Here is a 20510-nt window from a genome sequence, read left to right as displayed (position 1 = left end):
GGTGTTTTGTGAAATTTGTAAGAGTTTGAAGATGAATTACAGTTGTTTGTTTTTTTCTACTTTCATCCGAAATACAGCATGTCATAGATTCCCATTTAAAGTATTGTACTTTGGAAGGACTTGGTGAAGAGGGAAGGAAAAATAGGCAGGTGTCTGGACTGGGTTGGCATTTGTTAGATTTCTGGAAGGCAACAGTCCTCTGATAGTTCAGGCTTGTATATAGCTACTTAGTAGTAGGGGGAAAGAGTTAGTTTGAGGCTACTTTTAAAAATGAACGAGGCAATTGATTCTTTCATGCTGTAGTGTAGATTGTCAACAAGTGGGCATGTGTGGGCACGCTGGCCAGTAACGTGTGGGCTCTGTTGCAATTGTATGCGACACCAGTATCTATAAGCTTCTAAGACAGGGTGGTCCAATGCTCATCCCGAGGGCCACATACGGCCCTCAATACCTTTTTTGGTGGCCCTCAGCAACATTTGACGCCTGCCCTTAGCCCTCTCACTGCCTTCCCAAAGCTGGGTGAGCAAGGAGCTGGGCCTTGGGAAGGAGGTGTGAGGGCTCTGCTGAGAACAGGATAAGACAGCCAAGGCAGGATTAAATCATATCCTCCCCCATATCAGCTGATGTAACTATTGACGTCAGCAGGTAGGCGTGTTATGGGGAAAATAGTCTCATAGGGTAATGTGGCAAGCCAAGATTAGCCTGCAAGCTGATGTTTCCCCACCCTGGCATACAGTATTATGATGCAGTATTATAATATTTTACATCTTAAAATAATATTCACTATTTCATAGCTGCCAAGTTTTCCCTTTTCTCACGAGGAATCCTATTCAGCATAAGGGAATTTCCCTTTAAAAAAAGGGAGAACTTGGCAGCTATGCTATTTTTATATTGTATGTATACATGTATATTCTGTTTACGAATTCCATTTTGTCCACTGAAATCCCCATGTAAATCAATAGACACGATCATCAAAATGTAGAAAATCACTTCTTCACAATCTAATTTCATAGTCTTTTTTTTTTAGTCACAAATGTTACTGCCATCTGATCTGGCTGGGGTGTCTTATCACAAGACAGTTCTCAGGCGCATGCTGTCAGAGCAGCTGCTGATACTATATTGTAGTCCCACTGACAGGTTCCAGGTATAATCCTACATGGATTAATTAATGCCCGAAAACTTGAACGTTCTGCAGCTGCTTCAGATCCTGATTTGATTAATTATGTGAAGTTGCTGTTTATTTCACAGGATACTGCAGAAATTCAATTTTAACATTAATAGACTTATTACACTGAATTTGTTCGATCCTTTTTTAAAAGCTTATGGCTGCATTGTTTAGCCATGAAAACTACAAATCAGGCCTTGCCCATTCAAGCAGTAGATCAAATGGTAAAATTGTTGTTGGGCTGTATCACAAAATTACCTGTAGAGAGACTGCATACCAGAATGATTCCCTGTTCATAGAGTAGGTAGACCCTGTACATAGAAAAATAGTGTATCAAAATGAATGCTGGATTCATTTACCCGATTTGATCCACCCGATTTGTCATTGTATAAACCCTCTGTCATATCCTCCACCCCAGCATTCCCTATCTCTTTAAAAAATAAAAAGGCTCACACTGCTCCTACCAATTGGTAATTTTTAGTTGCCCTTTTCTAGCTCTTAAGAAATCATTCTGAGACTGGGCAACCAACTGTGCATGTAGCTGCAACATAGGTTTATATTCATCTACTGTGACATGCATCCAGCCTGTTTAATAGCTTGTTTTAATTTTGTGTACTGAACGTTCCACTGGGCTATGCCTCTGGAGCAGGCATCCCCAAACTTCGGCCCTCCATATGTTTTGGACTACAATTCCCATCCCTGACCACTGTTCCTGTTAGCTAGGGATCATGGGAGTTGTAGCCCAAACCATCTGGAGGGCCGCAGTTTGCGGATGCCTGCTCTAGAGATCCTGTGTTTGGAGCAATCCGGGTTTCCCATACAGGGAGTTTCCTTCTATTACAGTTGGAAAGTGAGCCTTGCATGTTGTACTTCAAAGGCTTTATTCAAAGCCAAATGTTGTTTTTGTGGCAACCCCCCCCCCAAAAAAAAATCATTTGCAAAGTTAGCATAGCTGCCAAGTTTTCCCTTTTCTCGCGAGGAAGCCTATTCAGCATAAAGGAATTTCCCTTAAAAAAGGGGAGAACTTGGCAGCTATGAAAGTTAGCTTAAGTCTTTTCTGTCTACAGCTTGCTGGCTCCAAGGATAGGTTCCCAAGATTCAAAATGGTTAAAATGTGGGTGTTCATTTTGGCATTGCCAACCTCAATTGTTCTAGATATTGATTCACACCCTTTTTTCCCTGAAATGAAGCTACATTCAACCAAGTATAGATTTTATATATTTGAAAAGTTTATATTTAAGCTGCAGGTCGTGAACTGACCTCTGAACTTTGGATGATCACATTTTTCAGAAGGGATGCATGTACTTACTGTATTACCTTGAAGTCTGGAATCCGTTTTTTACCTAGAACTGAGATTGCCAAAAAAAATCAGGACATTTGCTTAGACTGATACGAAGTGTGGCACTGGAGATACTTTGACATTTTTTAATTCCACCTTTGTCTTTCTGCACACATTTCATAGATTAGGTATGCAGTGAATAGGAGGTAAGAATTTGAAAGAGTAGTGTGATGATCAACAATATATTCTCAGCTCCAGGAACAGACATACAACACTTTGTTTTTCACAAGTTTGTTCATTTTCTTTTTTTAAAGCCTCCTAGAGAGTGGGCAGACTCAGTTGTATTAACAATAAAGATATAGCACTGTTATCCAGGGACCTTTAAGAAACCATATTTTCCGGTGTATAAGACGACTGGGTGTATAAGACGACCCCCAATGTTTCCAGTTAAAATATAGAGTTTGGAATATACTCGCCATATAAGAAATACAACCTGGCGTATAAGATGACCCCTGACTTTTGAGAAGATTTTCCTGGGTTAAAAAGTAGTCTTATATGCAGGAAAATACAGTAATATTTTTTTGCTTCTAGCAGCAGACCATACTGTGTTGTATTCAGCTGTTTTGTGCAGAAATAATATTCATCTGGTTTTTTGTTTCCTGTTCCTGAGATGAGTCATTCCCCTTTTAAATAGCAGTTATTTTTTTCTCATAACCCTTAATATACTAATAAACTTCTGGAATACTTATTAAGATGGACTTTGTGGTTAACTAAAATGCTGACTTCACTACTCCTCTGGCCATTGAATTCATACTTTGTTTTGATTTATTTTTTTTAAGAATGAAAGGATATGAGCACAAGTTTTTCTTTTAATTTAGATCCTGTTTTTGGAGACACATGAGAGTTATTCACCGTCTGAAATTGAAAGAAACCCATTTGCAGAACCAGCCAGGAACATAAAAAAGATTAGCACAGCAATTTAAAAGTAAGGGACTCAACCAATAAATAAGCATTCCATGTGTTTATCCCTATGAATACTGCTATTCCATAAAACAGGAGCAGGGAATCTCAGGTCTAGAGGTAAAATATGGCCCTCCAGGTCTTTCCAACCTTCAAGACACTTCCCCAAATAGGAGGCTTCGCTGCCCTTTTCAGTGCTCTTCTCAAGTGCTTTTGCCTGGCTGGAATTTATTTATGTGGGAATGTTGAGGGTGGCAGGAGAGGACATATTGATTATTATCCTTCCTAACTCACACTGGCAAATTTCTTTTTATAGCAGAGTTACATTCCCCTTCTTACGCAGCAGAAAGCTGGTTGCGAACTTGTGTGGTTCTCTTAAGACAATATACAATTCAGTCTGGCTTGCCCAGATTGAGACATGTTTTATTATTCCTGGTAAGACCCCCTTTGATCCCTCCTAAAAGAATAAAGACACAACAGTCTTATTTATAAGTAACAAAAAGTAGTTTTACTCATGATCAGATAGAGCACAGTGTGATCCCTGAAGGCAGGCTTTAGACTTAAAGTTACAAACATGTACAAACAGGTTTACCCCATATGGGAGATAACCTGGGGGATTGCTTGGCTGGCAGCCAGCAGTACAGTCCAGGTGAATCAGGAAGTTCGCAGGACGAAAAAAGATCAAAGAGAGGGAGGTGGCTGCGTGACTTGGCCTTTTACCAGGTCTGGAAAGGTCACGCCCACCTACCAGTCACATGCAAGGATGCTCCAGCCCAGGAGGAACAGGAAGTTTCGATTGGCTGGACCACACATTCCCTTGCATGTCCACTCTAGCAAAACAAGGAATGTTGTATTTGACTGCTCCCAGTGGATTACATCCCACAATTTATTTATTAAATTTGTATAATGCCTTATACCTGTAGACCTCAGGGTGGTTCACAACACAAAATCACAATACAAAAAACAGAAAATACATAATTAAAACAAAACCAAAGACCACCCAATAATACCCCTTCCACATCACATTTTTAAAGGGTATCAGATGTCACTCAGCCGAAGGCCACCTAAATGTGTATAATGAAGGCACCAGTTGAGCTCCCTGAGGAAAGTACTGTGCTCATGCTGTCTCTGGAACAAGTTAATGTGTATCAGGAGAATCCTGTGTCTCGTGTGCTGAGCCTTAAATAGAGTAAAGTTTAAGTCTAAAGGTTTCTGTGTCATCTTAATATTTAATGATTTAGAACAGAGTAGGTCATGAGATAGGAAGCTCAGCTGAGCTGTTATAAATGGGGTGGGGTGGGGGTGAAAAAAGGAGTTCAAGTGGAGTGTTCTATTGGGCCTTTGTTGAAGCCCCAATAATATAGTATCAGCTATATTCCTGAGTTTGCAATGGCACATACTATTCAGCATTGCTGTGATTTCTGTCTGAATGCAGTTTACACACATTTTAAACATCTTATAGCCTGTGTTTCAGATTTAGTTAATAAACAGAATGAATTCAGGGATCATTTGTACTGAAAGGCACCAGACACCAGCTTATGAGTTGCTGAATCCATCTTCTATTACTTTATTTTGAGGCCAAGTCTTATGACCCTTGGACATAAGGATGGCAGCTTTAGTTTTTGCCCTCAGGCCTGACTAGTTCACCTATGATGAAGCAGTTGCCTAAGCAACATAGCAGATGCGATCAAAACAATGCACTTGCTCCCTGTAGGGCTGATGGTGATAGCATGCTATGTCCCTCTTTCCATCCATGGCAAAGTGTTCAGATACCTACTCAGTGGAATGAGTACTCTGTAAATAAATGACCGGCTGCACTTATGAATCCCTATTAGTTAAGTCTGATTAGGTTTTAGAGGAAGATGAACATGTGGTTTGGGTACAAAGTACTGAAAAGTAATACTACAAGTATTAAATAGTTCTAGAAGCTTAGTTGAGTTTTTATTTTATTTAAGTTTCTTTCAGTGGTTCCTATATGTTGGTACTCTCTGAATATGGACCAGACTGAGCAAAAGTGAAACATGAACTTTTTCATTTAAAACTGGAATTCACTATGTAGAGAGAAATGATGTTATTCAAGAGGTGGGCAAGAGGAGAAGGGAGCTAAGTGAGGTTTGGAAAAATGCTTAAATATTTGTGTTGACTTTTTCCAAATTACCTTTATTCACTGGCTGCATTTGCCGGTCATGGTAAGCCATAAAGTTTGGCTTATTAAATCATGCCCCTTTGTGTAAGTGGGTGAGCAAACCATGACAGGGAAAGTTTAGTATATCTGAATCTGGGATTGTGGTTTGTTTGGATGAAACAAATCATGATCTTAGGTTTGGACAACATGCTAAACTTTTCCCATTGTGGTTTGTTTGCTCCTCCCTTTGTGCAAGTGGGAGGGGCTCTGGCTGCATGTACACCTGCAGAGTAGGGTTTGCTAAACGAAATGTTATGGTTTAGTGTTACATATGAATGCTGCTATTATACAGACATTGCTATTTTTAAACATGTTCTTGTTGACTTTGCCTGCTGGCATATTCACCAGCAAGCTAAGAACAGTTGTGTTTTTAGAAAGGTACAATCAACCAACTCTTCCTTTTGTTTCAAAATTGAGTATTTTGCATATGTTAAAAACATTCTGAGTAAGCACTAATTTTGGGTTCTGACAGCCTATCATCTAGCTCACATTTTAAAACAACGATGGTCCAAATGTGCCTCAGTTGTAAAGCCTTAGTCTTGAATAAAAGCTGTTTACCTTAAGGCTTGAAGTGGTTGTACGGTATAGTTCTTTGAATCTTGCAATGTAAAAAAGAAACAATTCATTAAGAGTGATGTTTCCTTTTTGGAAAGGCTGTTTGGAACTCTTATTCATTCTGTTTTCAGTGCCAGTACAGTACTGTATTGGGTGATTTGCAAAGCAAATTTAAAATTGTCAGTTGTTCTTCAAAATGCTCACAACTTCAGCTCTGCATAAACTGGCAAACAGTATTTCAGCATGACTTTGTCCTTTAGTAACTTTATTAAGAGAGGCCTTACTGATGTCAACTTCTGAAGATTTCCTCAAAGACATTTCTGATATCTTTTGAAGTTGAGTTCAGGACAATTAAAATGTGAGTTTTAGTAGCTCCCATTTGTGGCTTTATTCCATAAGTGTTTGGCAGATAGAGCAAGTTAAGTGCCTATGTCGTTTCTTGCTGCCTAGTCATGCTTTCATTAACCATGTCTTAATATAAAGTCTCTTTTAATTTCAGAAATAACAGCATATGACTTCTGAAAATGGCCTTGGCCTGTTTTAAGTCATTTATGAAGTTCAAAAAGAAAATCCGGTCCATCTTGAGCTTGATTGATGAGCACCTTTTGAGTTGACAATAGGAGCAAATGTATGTGTTTTCTCATGCACAGCAGCAATGGAAGAGGGTGCCAGTGCTTAGAATAACACAGAAATGCTCCATTTAAAGCTCTGTCTGAGGTGGTCTGCAGTCTTGGCTTTTGAAAATCCTCAAGACTGTTGTGAGCAACCATTCTGCATATGCATAGCTCCTCAACTGATCAGTACATCTCTACTTGGTGACAACAAGAACCAAATTTCCTAGAGGAAAGGGCAAAGAATCCCAGTGGCAAAGGGACTTTGATGCTAACTTTCCTCTGGTAAAATTAATGAAGTGTTTTGTTGCACCTTAAAGACTAACACATTTATTACAGCAGCATCTTTCAGTGACTCAAGACAACTTCATTTGATGAAGTGGAAGATTAATCTTCAAAAGCTTATGCCATAATAAATTTGTTAGTCTTTAAGGCAGGCATCCATAAACTGCAGCACTCCAGATGTTTTGGCCTACAACTCCCATGATCCCTAGCTAAGAGGACCAGTGCTCAGGGATGATGAGAATTGTAGTCCAAAACATCTGGAGGGCCGAAGTTTGGGGGTGCCTGCTTTAAGGTGTCACGGGGTATTTTTCCTTCAATAGAAAAGTATGGCTACACCTCACTGTTATTTTTATTTTATTTTATTTATTACATTTTGTAGATCACAGGGCGGTTCACAACATAACAACTTGGAGTTTGAATATTCAAGGTTCAAATGTATGCAGAGCCTAGTCTCCTGGAGCCAGTGAAAAGTTTAGTTGGGTGACAAAGTATCAATGATTGGGGAGGGTTCTCTTGTTCTTCCCCGCTTCATTAGCAAAACCTTTCCCCTTCACAACCATAATAGAAACAGTACTGTGTCCTGTAAACGTCTTCCACATAGAATCACAATTATAGTTACCACAATTGCTCCTGTATTCACCAGAAGTATAGCTTACTACAAATCTAGGCTGCTAGAGATGGGGAAGTTGTCTGAAGTTCATAAGAGAGGCCTTTATTCTACAAGTTTTAGGTAGAAATGAGCTGCTAGAAGGAATCAAGGATCTAGAATTTGGGTGCATTAGGAAAGGTAAAAGTTGAAAGCAACAGTGAAACAAATGCTGGATGGTTGCCTTGGGAAAACACGATTGGAAGTTGGAAATTGCCATTTACCCATGATTATTACTGGATGATTTTTGAGCTAGTCACCATGCTTAGCCTAGCCTATTTGGAGGTGTGAGAGTTAGGGGTCATTATTATTCTGAAACTTATCTACCAATTTGCCAAGTCTTTTTGTCATGTTTGGTTTGATGCCAGCCAAGAACACCAGCGTACACTATAGATGTGCAGGGTTTTTGCTGTTTTCTACTGCCAGGAACATCTGTGAACCTGCACCTCTGAAACTGAGAGAAAGGAAATAATGTTGTGCATTCATCTTTTGCCTGTTTGGGACACAACAATATTCCTTTGAGGGGAAGGGCCATAGCACAGTGGCAGAGCATCTGCTTTGCATGCAGAAGGTCCCAGGTTCAATCCCTGGCATCTTCAGGTAGGCTGGGAGAGACCCGCAGCTGAAACCTTGAGAACTGCTGCCCATCCATGTAGACAGTAGTGAACTGGATGGACCAATGTTCTGACAGTATAAGCCAGTTTTCTATGTTCCTAACAGATCTTGTTCATTTTGTTTTCTAACAGTGAGTGTTGAAAAAGTGGAACTAAAGGGATTATCGCACAGGAAGAATGATAGGAACTTTGAATATTCCTTTGAGGTAAGTTCCAAGGAATGAGATCTTTTAAATTTAAAAGAGGTATGAAAGGGACCAGCCTTTGGGGCACTCAAAGCCATGAGGATACTGTTGCTTTAGCAGATGTCTTTTCACTGAAACTATGTGTTCAACCGCTATTAGCTTTGACACCAAAACTATATCTGAAACATTTGATAAAATTCTTCTCATATTACATCCCAATATGCTAAACCAAACAGTATATTGAAACCATGTTCTAACTGGAGGTGAGCCATACAGTGATAGGGAAAATTGGACATGGGTGTAAAGATGTTGAATAGCTAAAATTTAATTTCAGCATTTTAAAAAAATGCACTGAATATATTTTACTCTCAGTATAAGCCACAACAGCAAAACATCCCTGTGCCTTTTAGCTGCACTCTGATTCCCTGGTTGTAGATAATCTATTGCAGAAGCAGCCTCTTTGCCTCTTCTGCCCAAATGCTTCTGCCGTTTTTCACAACTTCTTTCCCCAGCTTTCTACTTATACTTGGCTGCTGTTTTATTATTGGTGATTTGCAAAAGGAGAGAGAGTTGCATATATAAACTGCTCTACCCAGAATATCACATGCATAACACAGGGGTGTTGTGCTAGAATTTCAGTGGAAATTACAGGTAGCTGTCAGCAAAATTGTTCTGGGGCCAACTTGTAAAAAATAGTACTGAGAATTCAAATATATTTCTTTAATTTAGATTTGTATCCCATCCTCTCTGGGCAGATCTCATTGGTACTCTCTCACATTCAAGTGTCTGGAAAGGCAAGTGAGATGTAATCTAATAGAACCATCCTGCCATAGTTCTGAAGGCTGTATAACCTGAAGAGCTTAGTTAGTTCCTCACGTTGTATCATTTATCTGTGTGTAAAAGAGATTTTTTAAAAGACTGTGGTGGTGCTAGAAACCCTGCTTTTCGTTTCTTGGTTTTGGTGGAAGAAGTGCTGGGAAGAGGAAATTCCTCAATTACGTAATGTATTTTGAAACTCTCTCCTCTCACCAGTACTTCTGGCAGCAGCATCAGTTCTAGAAAATTGTGTGTGTTTGGTTGTCATCGATACTAGAGTCATGTAGAAATATCACTCTAATTTTCTCCCCCTCCCCTCTTTTTTAAGCATAAGGCATTATTTCCCCATAATTTACAAATGCTTCTATCTCAGACTGAAAAAGTACAAAATTTTAAGTGCTGGATAAATTCTTGGGCATTGTGTTCAAATGTACATATAGCAGAATTAAATCAGTCAGCCAACAGCCTAATGATCCTCTGGCTAGTGTTAATAAATTTTCAATAAATTTATTGAAAATACATGAAAGGGAATGCTTACCATGTTGGCTTGGTAAATCTTCAGGTGCACATCCATAGGCATAGGTCAGAAGCCCATCTTGTGTCCTGATAGGCAATAGATTTGCAGATTCTACAATGTGTCATATTCTCGCACGCATTAGCCCCTATCATTAACAACCTGCACTGCAAGTGGGTGTGATTATTGCAATATGTTGACTGTTCCATCAATATGGAGTTCTCCCTTAGTAATATTTTGCTAATGTAAAGAGGCACATTTTGTGCTGCTTTTTTGCTTCAGACCTAAGGAAGCAGAGTATAACCACAGCTTTTGTACAAGTTACAGTAGGTGTTGACTGTAGAATTTGTTCATGTGACGTATATGGTTTCCGTGTCCTTTTTTAATATGGAACAGTTCCTCCCACATAGAGTAATGCTACCTGTCCGAAGGATGGCATGTGAAATGCGCTCGGATTTGTAGTACAGTATTAACTTGAAATATATTTGGTACAGAAATTCAGATACAAAGTAATACACTATAATCAACAAAGGATTTTGTGTAACAATGGGAGAAAAAATGTTGCAATCTGTGCCAGTACAGATTAGTGACAGTGGCGTAGCTGATTACTTCAGAGGCCCCAGGAAGATGGGAGGAAGATAGTCATCTTTGGAATGTAAAAGTAGGCAGGGATACATCCCAGAATCCGCTTTTCAGTCACCAATCTGAGGGCACTAGTCATGCATCCAAGCAAGGCCAATTCCAGATGTGTTTGATGCAGGTAACGCAAATTATTCTTTCTTCCCAAAGGTCTTATGGTCTGATTCTTCAGTGACATTGGTAACAAAGTCTTCTGCTGAAGTGGCTGAATTCATTTCAAAGGTAAAAAGAATAAGATGTCTTGGGTTGTATAAAAAAAATGTTTCAGAAGCATCCTGAGGTATGTTTTAGTATCAGTACAATTGAAACAGTGGCTATCTGCAAGGTGCTGTTTTTAAATAAATTGTGTAAATAAGCTTGGGTTGGTTTGTTTTTTCCATTTTCAATTGTTGCATTCAAACATATTGTCTTCTCTCTTAGTTAGGTCAAATGTACCCAGAAGAAAAATTGGAGAAATTCATTCCATGCCTAGCTGGTCCAGATTCATTTTACTTAGAAAGAAACCACATGGACCTGGAATCGGACCTTAGGTATGCTTTGCAAGTATTTTATGTCAGTGCAAAAAGGAAACTACACCAAATGGAAACCTGTTTGGGTCAAATACTTGCTGTTAATAATTCCCTTGCTCTTTGATTGTCTGCATATTGGTTTTTGAATGTTTTGTCAGATTTACTGGGATTTAAGTTTACTGTTAGTTTTATGCACATTTATCTTGACAGCATTTCCTTAGTGTTGAGTAATTATGCTCCAAATGTGGGGTGGCATATCTAGTACAGTGGTACCTCGGTTTACAAACACAATTGGTTCCGGAAGTCCGTACTTAACCTGAAGCTTTCTTAACCTGAAGCGAACTTTCCCATTGAAATAAAAAAATTCCTTCAGTAGCACCTTAAAGACCAACTAAGTTTTTATTTTGGTATGAGCTTTCGTGTGCATACACACTTCTTCAGATACACTTGAAACAGAAGACTCAGAAGGTGGTGGGGGTGGGTGGGAATGGGTGATGGGCTGATGGGAGTGGTAAACCTGTAGATGGCTGTTAATGACTGCTGATTACTGCAATTGGTCCTGCGGGGAAAAAGCAAGGGCTGAGGTGCTAAAGAAAGCTTGATCATGCATAATGAGATAAGAATCCACGGCTACCTACCTGTAACTTTCCCATTGAAAGTAATGGAAAGTGGATTAATCCGTTCCAGACAGGTCCGTGGAGTACTTAAACTGAAAATACTCAAACCGAGGCGTACTGAGGTATGACTGTACCTTCTGGACCCAGTACCAGCACTGACAGTGTCTGTACCTGAATTGCTATTATTTTTACACATGTTTAAGACTTTCAGGCAGTTCTCCTTGGTAGGGGTTTTTATTGGTCCCTTGTTTGCAGTTTTAGGAGCCAAAAGGGCCCACCAGATACCAAAGTATCAGCCATTTGTGAAAGTTTATTTTGATAGCACCATCTATTTACACAGCACTTTACAAAGAACAGGTTTGACTGGTCTTTACTCCCAGTGGGCTTACAAATATAAAAACAGACACAGTGAAACAACGGTGGTAGCAATAAAATTATTCCATTATTTCATTTACCCACTCTGACTAAATTACAGCAGGGTATTGGGACTAGGGAGTTGTTCTAGGGGCTCCCAGGAAAGGTGTGGTTTGAGGAGGCATTTTGGGTGGTAGTTGAAGGCATAAGGAGAGAGGTAGAATTGTTTCAGGGACCAGGGACCTTTGGGTGGCTGTAGTGGAATTGGACAAATGAAGGTCACAGGAAACAGTAAGTTGGGATGGAAGAGCAGAAAGATGATGGGACAATGCCATTGAGCGGCAAAAGTAGTTTGTGATGGATCTTTTAGAGAACAGGAAGCCTGTGTATGGAGAGATTCCACTTCGTGACAAGAGAGGTGAATCATTTTGGCAGAAAATAATGGTGCCAAGTTCCCTAACAAGCAAGTTTTAAAGTAAAAAGAAGGAATCATACTAGTAGAAGGAATCATACTAGTAGCAGAAGCCCAAGTTATAGCTTGTGGTAATGCAGCTCAAATGAGTCTTAAGGACTCCACTGCAGCTTTTTAGATCCTAACTAGGCCAGAACATTATTTGGCCCCTGAAATGATAAGCCAGGCTCAGTAGATAAAAATAGTTACTCTAGCAGGAAATAGGCTGTATTCTGAGGGCTCCAGTCAAGTTTAGAAAATCATAATTTATAGTACTCAGTGGTGTGTTGGAAACAAAATTTCTGTGTATCATTTAGGCTCAAGGAATGTCTTTCTTCACTTTTGCTAGGATTGACAGAACAGCACAAGTAATTTCCCAGGCTGAGACAGGAAGTATGTGCCTCTGGTAACAAACCAAATAATCCATCAACATTTAGTTAGTTTCTTCTCAGCATTGAAATTCATGTTTCGCTGACATGAGCAATATGAGTAGAAATCACTTGGATCACTGCAGCTAATGGCTTTGCAAGTTGTGAAGGACATGAGGTTTCTGGGCTTTTGGGATCAGTTTTAATTAGTCCACCTTTGCTGTACTAACTGGCATATCCATACAGTGATTGCTGCTTCATAGAAGAGTTGGAGTCCAGATTCTTTCTTTCTTTTTAAAAAACTGGATTTATTACAAGTTTGAGGCTCCAAAACTGTAGTGCCTGCATTTTTCATATTAATGATTTTCACATGTCCCTGATCACTGTAAAATAAAGCCACAGTCACGGGACCATAGAGATTGTAATTGGGCCAAAGGTTCCAGAAGAGCACATACCAGTACCAGTTGACTTGCCAGATGTCATGATTTGGTCTGGATTGTTGAGGTTTGCTTATTTTTTCTCCCCACTCGTCTGCAAATCAGATACTGCCTTCACAGTTTGGGTCTTGTGATCCCTAGTAAATGATCAGAACTGTGATTAAAAATGTAAATGCAAGAGAAACATATCCCCAATTTGATCTCTTCTCCATTCCTGCTTCTAAGCAGCTCGTGAGACCTTCAGATACTTAGTTGCTTTCAAACAAGCCTGTGGATAAATTACGACAATATGTTTATATATAGCATGTAGTTGGTAGCATATGTTTCTAGGGAGCTCAATCTTTTTTAATTTCAAGAGAAAGTAAAGCACTGGCAGAGGAGAGCATTTAAAAGCCTGTCTGCTATCTTTCACTAATGTTGATCTCTTGAAAATTTATTATGTAAGAGCAATATAATACTATAAAATATTTCCTCTGCCGAAATTTTAATTGTTCACAATTCCATCCTGGTCTACATGTACACTTCAAAATTTGTCCTCCATTTTAAATATTTACCTTGGGAAGTTTTAAGTGGTGGGGCTACCTTTGAAGGTGACCCAGAATCTACAACTAATCCAGAATGCAGCAGCTAGACTGGTGACTGGGAGTGGCCGCCGAGACCACATAACAGTGGTCTTGAAAGATCTACATTGGCTCCCAGTACGTTTCCGAGCACAATTCAAAGTGCTGATGCTGACCTTTAAAGCCCTAAACGGCCTCGGTCCAGTATACCTGAAGGAGCATCTCCACCCCCATCGTTCTGCCCTGACACTGAGGTCCAATGCTGAGGGCCTTCTGACAGTTCCCTCACTGCGAGAAGCCAAGTTACAGGGAACCAAGCAGAAGGCCTTCTCGGTAGTTGCACCCACCCTGTGAACACCCTCTCACCAGATGTCAAAGAGAAAAACAACTACCAGACTTTTAGAGGACATCTGAAGGCAGCCCTGTTTAGGGAAGCTTTTAATGTTTAATAGATTATTGTATTTTAATACTTCTGTTGGAAGCCGCCCAGAGTGGCTGGGGAAATCCATATAGCTGCCCAGGTCATTGTAGTCTTTGGATGGGGTTCTTATGACGATACCATGTCCTGCTGAAGTTTGGTTACCTGGGGTTCAGAGAAGGGTCTTTTTTATGTTATGATGCCCACCTTGTGAAATGAGCTCCCTAATCTACCTTTTTGTTTACCCAGACATTCCCTGACTTGCTGATACTGAATTGTTCTTTGTAGCTGAAATTATTTTATTTTATTAGTTGGCTTTTAACTGTTACTAGTTTTATGGTTCTTCTGTATATTGTAAACAACTTCTGAAAGAAGTGGCATGCATTTGTACACACCTACACATATATATAAATTGTGATTTATAGCGCTCGGTTAGCAGCAATCCGTACAAATTCAGATTAGATTCATGTTGGGTTTTTTTGGCACATTGCACTGTTAATATGACCCACTTCACATTTCAGAAATTAGTAGGTGTTTGCCTTTGTTGTGTATACTCCATATCAAGAGAGAACCATATTCTTCTCATTGACTACTTGTGAGGTTCAGGGCTCCTTGTGACAATTTACACATTGTAACAAACAGCATTTGTCTGTAGGGACCTCCTCAGTATGTGTGCCTGGTATTTCCATAGTGTGTCATGTAGCTGTTTGTGTCTTGTGTGCTAAAATGTTCATTTTGGCACTCTTCTGTTAAAAGCTGCAGTTTTGATCTTTGTGGTGCAAATGCAGAGAGACCATTACTCAGTTGAAATCATTTTTCAGGTATTTGGCATCATTACCTTCCCACATCTGGAAAAATGACCACGTCAAGAAATTTTTCAGCACTTCATCTCACTCCCAGCAATTTCAAAGTTCAAGTGAGTTTTAAGATTCATTTCTCCCTATTAACAAACATGTGAATAGACATTTTACCACTCAGGCCTTGTCCAAACACCTGATCTCCTTGTTTTTAGGTCCAGGCAACACTTCCCTTTATAAAGTAGGTACGACGCTGGGTGCTTCCGGAAGGTGAGATGAATTTAGTGTATGTGTGATGTAGGGAAGCTATGGCATGCTGTTCAGATTTCTGTATAATGTGGAACATTTTTCACTATCACTTTGAAAGTGACTTCACAGATTGCCCCTTCATTCTCAAAAGACATTCAAAGGTGGCATTTTACTTTGTACAGGTGCTTTATTTCAGTGGAGGGAATTAACATAGAAAATGTTTAGTTGCATTTGAAAATCAACACATCATTTACAGTTCTGATGTAAGATTTCCCATGTATATTCTTCCATGGAAACAAATTCCTCAAAACACTTATGAGGATATAAATGCTAACTTAGAACTGTCCTATGAAAAGCAGCTAAAACTCATCCCTACATTTCTATACAAGAGGCTCATGTTGAAGTAAGTATGCAGGATGGTTAGTGACTTACTGCATCTACATAATCCTTACTTCTGCTCCCTTTTCTTGGTTATGCCTGTTGGCACTGTCAGACAAGTAATTCCTTAACCTAAGCAGCTGGAGTAACTGTTGCCTTACATTCGCCAGCCCTCTGACTTTTCAGTGTTATGCTGGCTCTTCAGAAAGATGGCAAACTGCATCATGGGTCAAGGGACATGCTCTAGGATGAAACGAGAATGTACAGCATTCCTGTTCTTGATTTGATGTATAGAATAGTTTCTCCTTCTATGTTTGCAGACCTATATGTGGCGTAGCTGGTATCCAGTCTTCACAGAACAGTCTCCAGCATCATGTGCAGCATCCGGCCGCTACACCTGTTGCACTCCCCCACTGCACTCATACAGGTGGGGCTGCATCCTCACTCACTTGCCGCTCCCAGTTGGAGAACTCTTCATCGGTATTGACTCCCAGTCCTCAAACCCCCCAGGAACAAAATGGGATTTTAGACTGGCTGCGGAAACTACGCTTGCACAAGTACTATCCTGTTTTCAAACAGCTCTCAATGGAGAAGGTAGAGTCCTGGCTTGGCTAGGGGAAAACAGTTTGCTGTGTTTGTTTTGCTGTATTAATCTGTGGTATAGAGAGAGAATGCAAATTTTGGGAAAGGCTTAAGACTGATTAGAAATGCTGATATGGCTTCTTCAGCGATTTGGCTTTCTGGCAGAAGTCTTCATCTAGTGGCTTATTTAGAAGTTTCTTTGTGAAATGTTGACACACTACAAGTATTTACCCTCTAATAAAAGCTGTTGCACATAAATCACCCCTCTATGATGACTTTTTTTCCTGGATGCATGAGTTCCTAGAAAGCAAAATTCCTCATGTGATCTGAGAAAGAGCAGAGATGCTGTGCCTTGCTCAAATGAATGTCACTCTTTTTAACAGTTTTATTCACAACTCTGTTCAGATATGTTGTAAGCTACTGTTGTAAGCTAATAACATTACTCTTGGTTTGTTTTTTATATATAAAAAATATCAGAGTGCCCTCTAGTGGATTCCTTGCTCTATTTTTTGCTCTCAAATTTAAAGCTCTACACTGCAGTAAATTGTTTTCCAATACAGTACATATCTTTAACCTGTGTACAGTGCTTAGCACATCTTAGACCCTTCATAAAAGATACATAATGAAATATAAATTGAATTTAATAACAGAATGGGGTATTGTTGTGGTATTTCTCTCTGCTTTATTAGAATAATTATCAATATTAATAAGCCTGAAAATAAAGTCTGGGTTGGATGTTCTGAATCTGACAAGTACCTTTAGTCTGCAAGTTGACAAATAACTACTGAATAATTTTACATAAAATTGGATGCTGAGACAACCTTAGTTGTTGAGTAGCTTGACAAAATAACATAGAAATGATCAAGGGCATGCATCAGTAGCAATAGTTCAACAAAACAAATTTAAAAGCTGATTTTGCATGGAAGTCATAGTGTCCCTAAATCTGTTGCTCATCTTTATACTAGGATGCTGTTAAACACTTGTTTGTCCCTAGATCCTTAGCTGCTGTAATAACAACACATGAAACTAATGAATATAGCTAATCTACATATTTTGCTTTAAAACTAAGCAAAATATGTAATTAACTACAATGGTGCCTCGACTTACGAATTCAATCAGTTCCGAAGGCACCTTCGTAGGTCGAAAAATTCGTAAGTCAAAAAGCGCCATTGGAAACGTGATTTCCCATAGAAATGCATTGGAAACAGAAAAATTCGTAAGTTGAAAAAACCCTATCTAAAACCGCCGCGGTTTCCGTTCAGATGTCAAGAAATTCATAAGCGTGCGGCCATTTGCACCACTCGTAAGTCGAAAAATTCGGTTGTCGAGTCGTTTGTAAGTCGAGGTACCACTGTATATTCATTGGTTTCATAAAGAAACTTTTGTCAAGTATGCCATATTAGACAGCATTTTTAAATGCATACTATAAAATTGACTTTCCCTTTTTTCCTATCTTAAGTTCCTGAGCCTTACTGAAGAAGATCTGAATAAATTTGAATCCCTTACAATGGGTGCAAAGAAGAAGCTCAAGACCCAGCTGGAGTTGGAAAAGTAGGTATTAAAGAAAACTGGCTTTTCCATGTTATTTCAGGATCTTTTCCTCCTAATTTTTCCAGTAAAAATGCTTGCTGTGTGGACTTTGCCTAAGGAAAACCCAGAAGCAGGACTGGCTTAATTCAACACTAGTTGAATTAAAATTTTGTTGCATTTATACCCCATGCATGTGTCTAGAATGATAAATCTAAAAATACCAGTAGGTTATATGCAGCGAATTTTTACACAAGTGAGACCCCTTGAAATTATAGAATAGAATCTCTTTAGTGGGCTTTACTCTAAGTTAGTTGAATACCACACATTCTTTAAATTAGAGAACCAATTCAGATTTAAATCCAAGTTTATTTTAATAAATTGCTTCCCACACTTCCCTTTTCATTCCAGGGAAAAGTCTGAGAAACGGACCCTCAATCCAGCTACATCCCCTTCCTTGAGCACTGGGGTGGCCAGAGTTCCTCCTACCACTCATATTGGTCCTATCCAAAGCATTCGTGGTAACCATACAGCAGGTAAAAAGACTATGATGTTTGAATATGTATATTTCCTACTCAGGAAAGATTGGCGCATGTCTAATTCTTGTAACATATTGTATAGCAATGTAGTTCAGGATAGTCATACTTAGAAGAGTAGACCCATTGAATTAATAGACTCAGGTTAATTACTTTCCATGGATCTATTTTTGAGCCCGGCTAACAATGGCTATCAGCCAAATATACTTGGGAGTCACAACAGATTTTGTCTGTCTAAAGATGACTTAACAGTACCATTCACATTACTTGATTTTTCTTCTTCTCTTCCCCACCCCAAGAGTTACGTGTTGATGTTGATCAGCCAACCCTCTCAACCCCCCGCGAAGGAAGCTCTTCAGAATACTCCAGCTCCTCTTCTAGCCCCATGGGAATCCATACCCGGGAGGAGAGCTCAGACAGTGCTGAGGAGAATGAGAGACGTAAGAAAAGCTGTCTCGTTGTGTTGCGGCATCTAACGCATTTAAGTGACTGGTCGTACCTGACATCTGTCTATCTTGTAGGTTTAGAGGTCCACTTGGAAGCCTCAGAAAAGGAGAAGCCAGTAATGTTACTGAATCACTTCAACTCCAGCTCAGCCAGGCCCACTGCTCAGGTTTTACCAGTGCAGAATGATGCCGGTTCCAGTCCATCCGGTCACCACACCTTGCCGGTACAGATGATGGCTGCGGGCTCCCCTCACATCACTCCAATTAGAATACTGAACTCTATGCACAAATCAGAGCGAGGGAATACAGACATGAAGCTCCTTTCGTCATCTATGCACTCACTTTTGTCTTTAGAAGACAGGACAAAATTCTCACCTGGCACACCTCGAAGTGGCATCAAAATGGAGAAGAGCTTTGGAAGTACTGTTGTAGATGGGATGCCAGCCTCTCCCCATCAGCCCATGCAAGTGCTCTCTGGAGTTTCTGAAAATGGCTCCTCTACACCTTCAATTAACTTTGGTCCAAGGACCAAAATGGTACATGCTTCCACTCTAGACAGAGTGGTGAAAACAACCCAGCAGCCGGGAATAATAGTGGAAACAAGCACCACAGCCACTGTAACTTCCAGCTCCATCTTCCATGTGGCACGACCCCCCATAAAACTCCTGGTATCCTCTTCAGTTCCTACTGATTCAACCATTGTGGGGCAGTCTTCCTGCTCTAGTAATATGCAATTCAGTGTGTCCCCAGCAATAATAAACCCCCGGACTGCTCTCTATACAGCCAATACCAAAGTGGCCTTTTCTGCCCTGAGCAGTATGCCAGTAGCCCCAATGCCCAGCAGCAGCTTCTGTGCAAATAGCAACACTGCCTCTTCTAGCAGTCACCCCTCCACATCCTTTGCAAATATGGCAAACCTACCCAGTTGTCCTGCTCCCAGCTCCAGCCCCACGCTTTCATCAGCTGCCGAGAACAATTTCTACAACAGCAGTAGTAGTGGCTCAGGAGGAAGTATCCCAGTACCAAATCAGAATCACCACCATCACCACCACCATCAGCAGCAGCCTCCTGGATGCATGGTGTGCAGTTCCTGTGGCTGTAGCGGGAACTGTGGTTCAAGCGGCATGACTGTCAGTTATGCTAATTACTTCCAGCACCCCTTTTCCGGACCGTCAATGTTTACTTTCCCATTTCTGCCCTTCAATCCACTGTGCAGCAGTGGCTACATCAACACACAGCAGTACAACAGCAGCTCAGCTTTCCCTATGGTTCACTCTCCTTACAACAGTGGCATAACACCAGACTCTGTCATGAGTGGGCAGTCTACGTTTGCAGTGCCACCAATGCAAAGCTTTATGGCAAGTACAGCAGGGGTGTATCAAGCACAGGGGATGATGAGCAACAACAGTGGTACAGGCCATAAAAAGAATGGGAATCTGTCCTGTTACAATTGTGGAGCCAGTGGTCACCGAGCTCAAGACTGCAAGCAGCCACCAATGGATTTCAATCGACAAGGTTAGGAACAGAATTGGTTTGCCGGAAGTGGCGTTGGTAGATTGCTCAGAATACAGGTTTGGCTGCTTGGGGAAAGGGGGTGGTAGATAAAGGAAAATCTGAAAATGGTCAGTAATTTAAAGTGATTGAACGTCTGAGCATGTACAGGTTGAATCCACTGTAGGTCTCACATTTTGCCAATAGTTTGTACTCTTGTGGATGAGCAGTAGCCCTCTGAAGCAAACCTGAGAGAACCAAAGTACAGGAGTGGGAAAATGTTGCTCTGGCGTGAGCATGCAGAGCAGAGTTTTGTGGGGTAATAAGGGCTTGGTT

At 40.2% G+C, this 20510-nt stretch overlaps 1 protein-coding gene across 2 annotated transcripts in view; it reads left to right on the top strand.

The window, feature by feature from the left end:
* ZCCHC14 (zinc finger CCHC-type containing 14) overlaps window positions 1-20510 on the top strand; it is a 33478-nt gene that overhangs the window by 10728 nt on the left and 2240 nt on the right. The window contains exons 3-12 of one of the 2 annotated variants that reach the window (XM_035117494.2): window positions 8433-8506; window positions 10605-10676; window positions 10875-10984; window positions 14990-15084; window positions 15181-15235; window positions 15913-16186; window positions 17634-17725; window positions 18113-18237; window positions 18537-18677; window positions 18759-20198. In XM_035117494.2, the coding sequence (XP_034973385.2) occupies window positions 8433-8506; window positions 10605-10676; window positions 10875-10984; window positions 14990-15084; window positions 15181-15235; window positions 15913-16186; window positions 17634-17725; window positions 18113-18237; window positions 18537-18677; window positions 18759-20198 (2478 nt within the window). Of the gene's footprint in view, window positions 1-8432; window positions 8507-10604; window positions 10677-10874; window positions 10985-14989; window positions 15085-15180; window positions 15236-15912; window positions 16187-17633; window positions 17726-18112; window positions 18238-18536; window positions 20199-20510 lie in introns of both variants that reach the window. The other variant, XM_035117493.2, reaches the window with a different exon arrangement.

This window comes from Zootoca vivipara, chromosome 6, assembly GCF_963506605.1.
Source record: "Zootoca vivipara chromosome 6, rZooViv1.1, whole genome shotgun sequence".
Lineage (NCBI taxonomy): Eukaryota > Metazoa > Chordata > Lepidosauria > Squamata > Lacertidae > Zootoca > Zootoca vivipara.
This window is presented reverse-complemented; position numbering and strand designations above follow the sequence as displayed.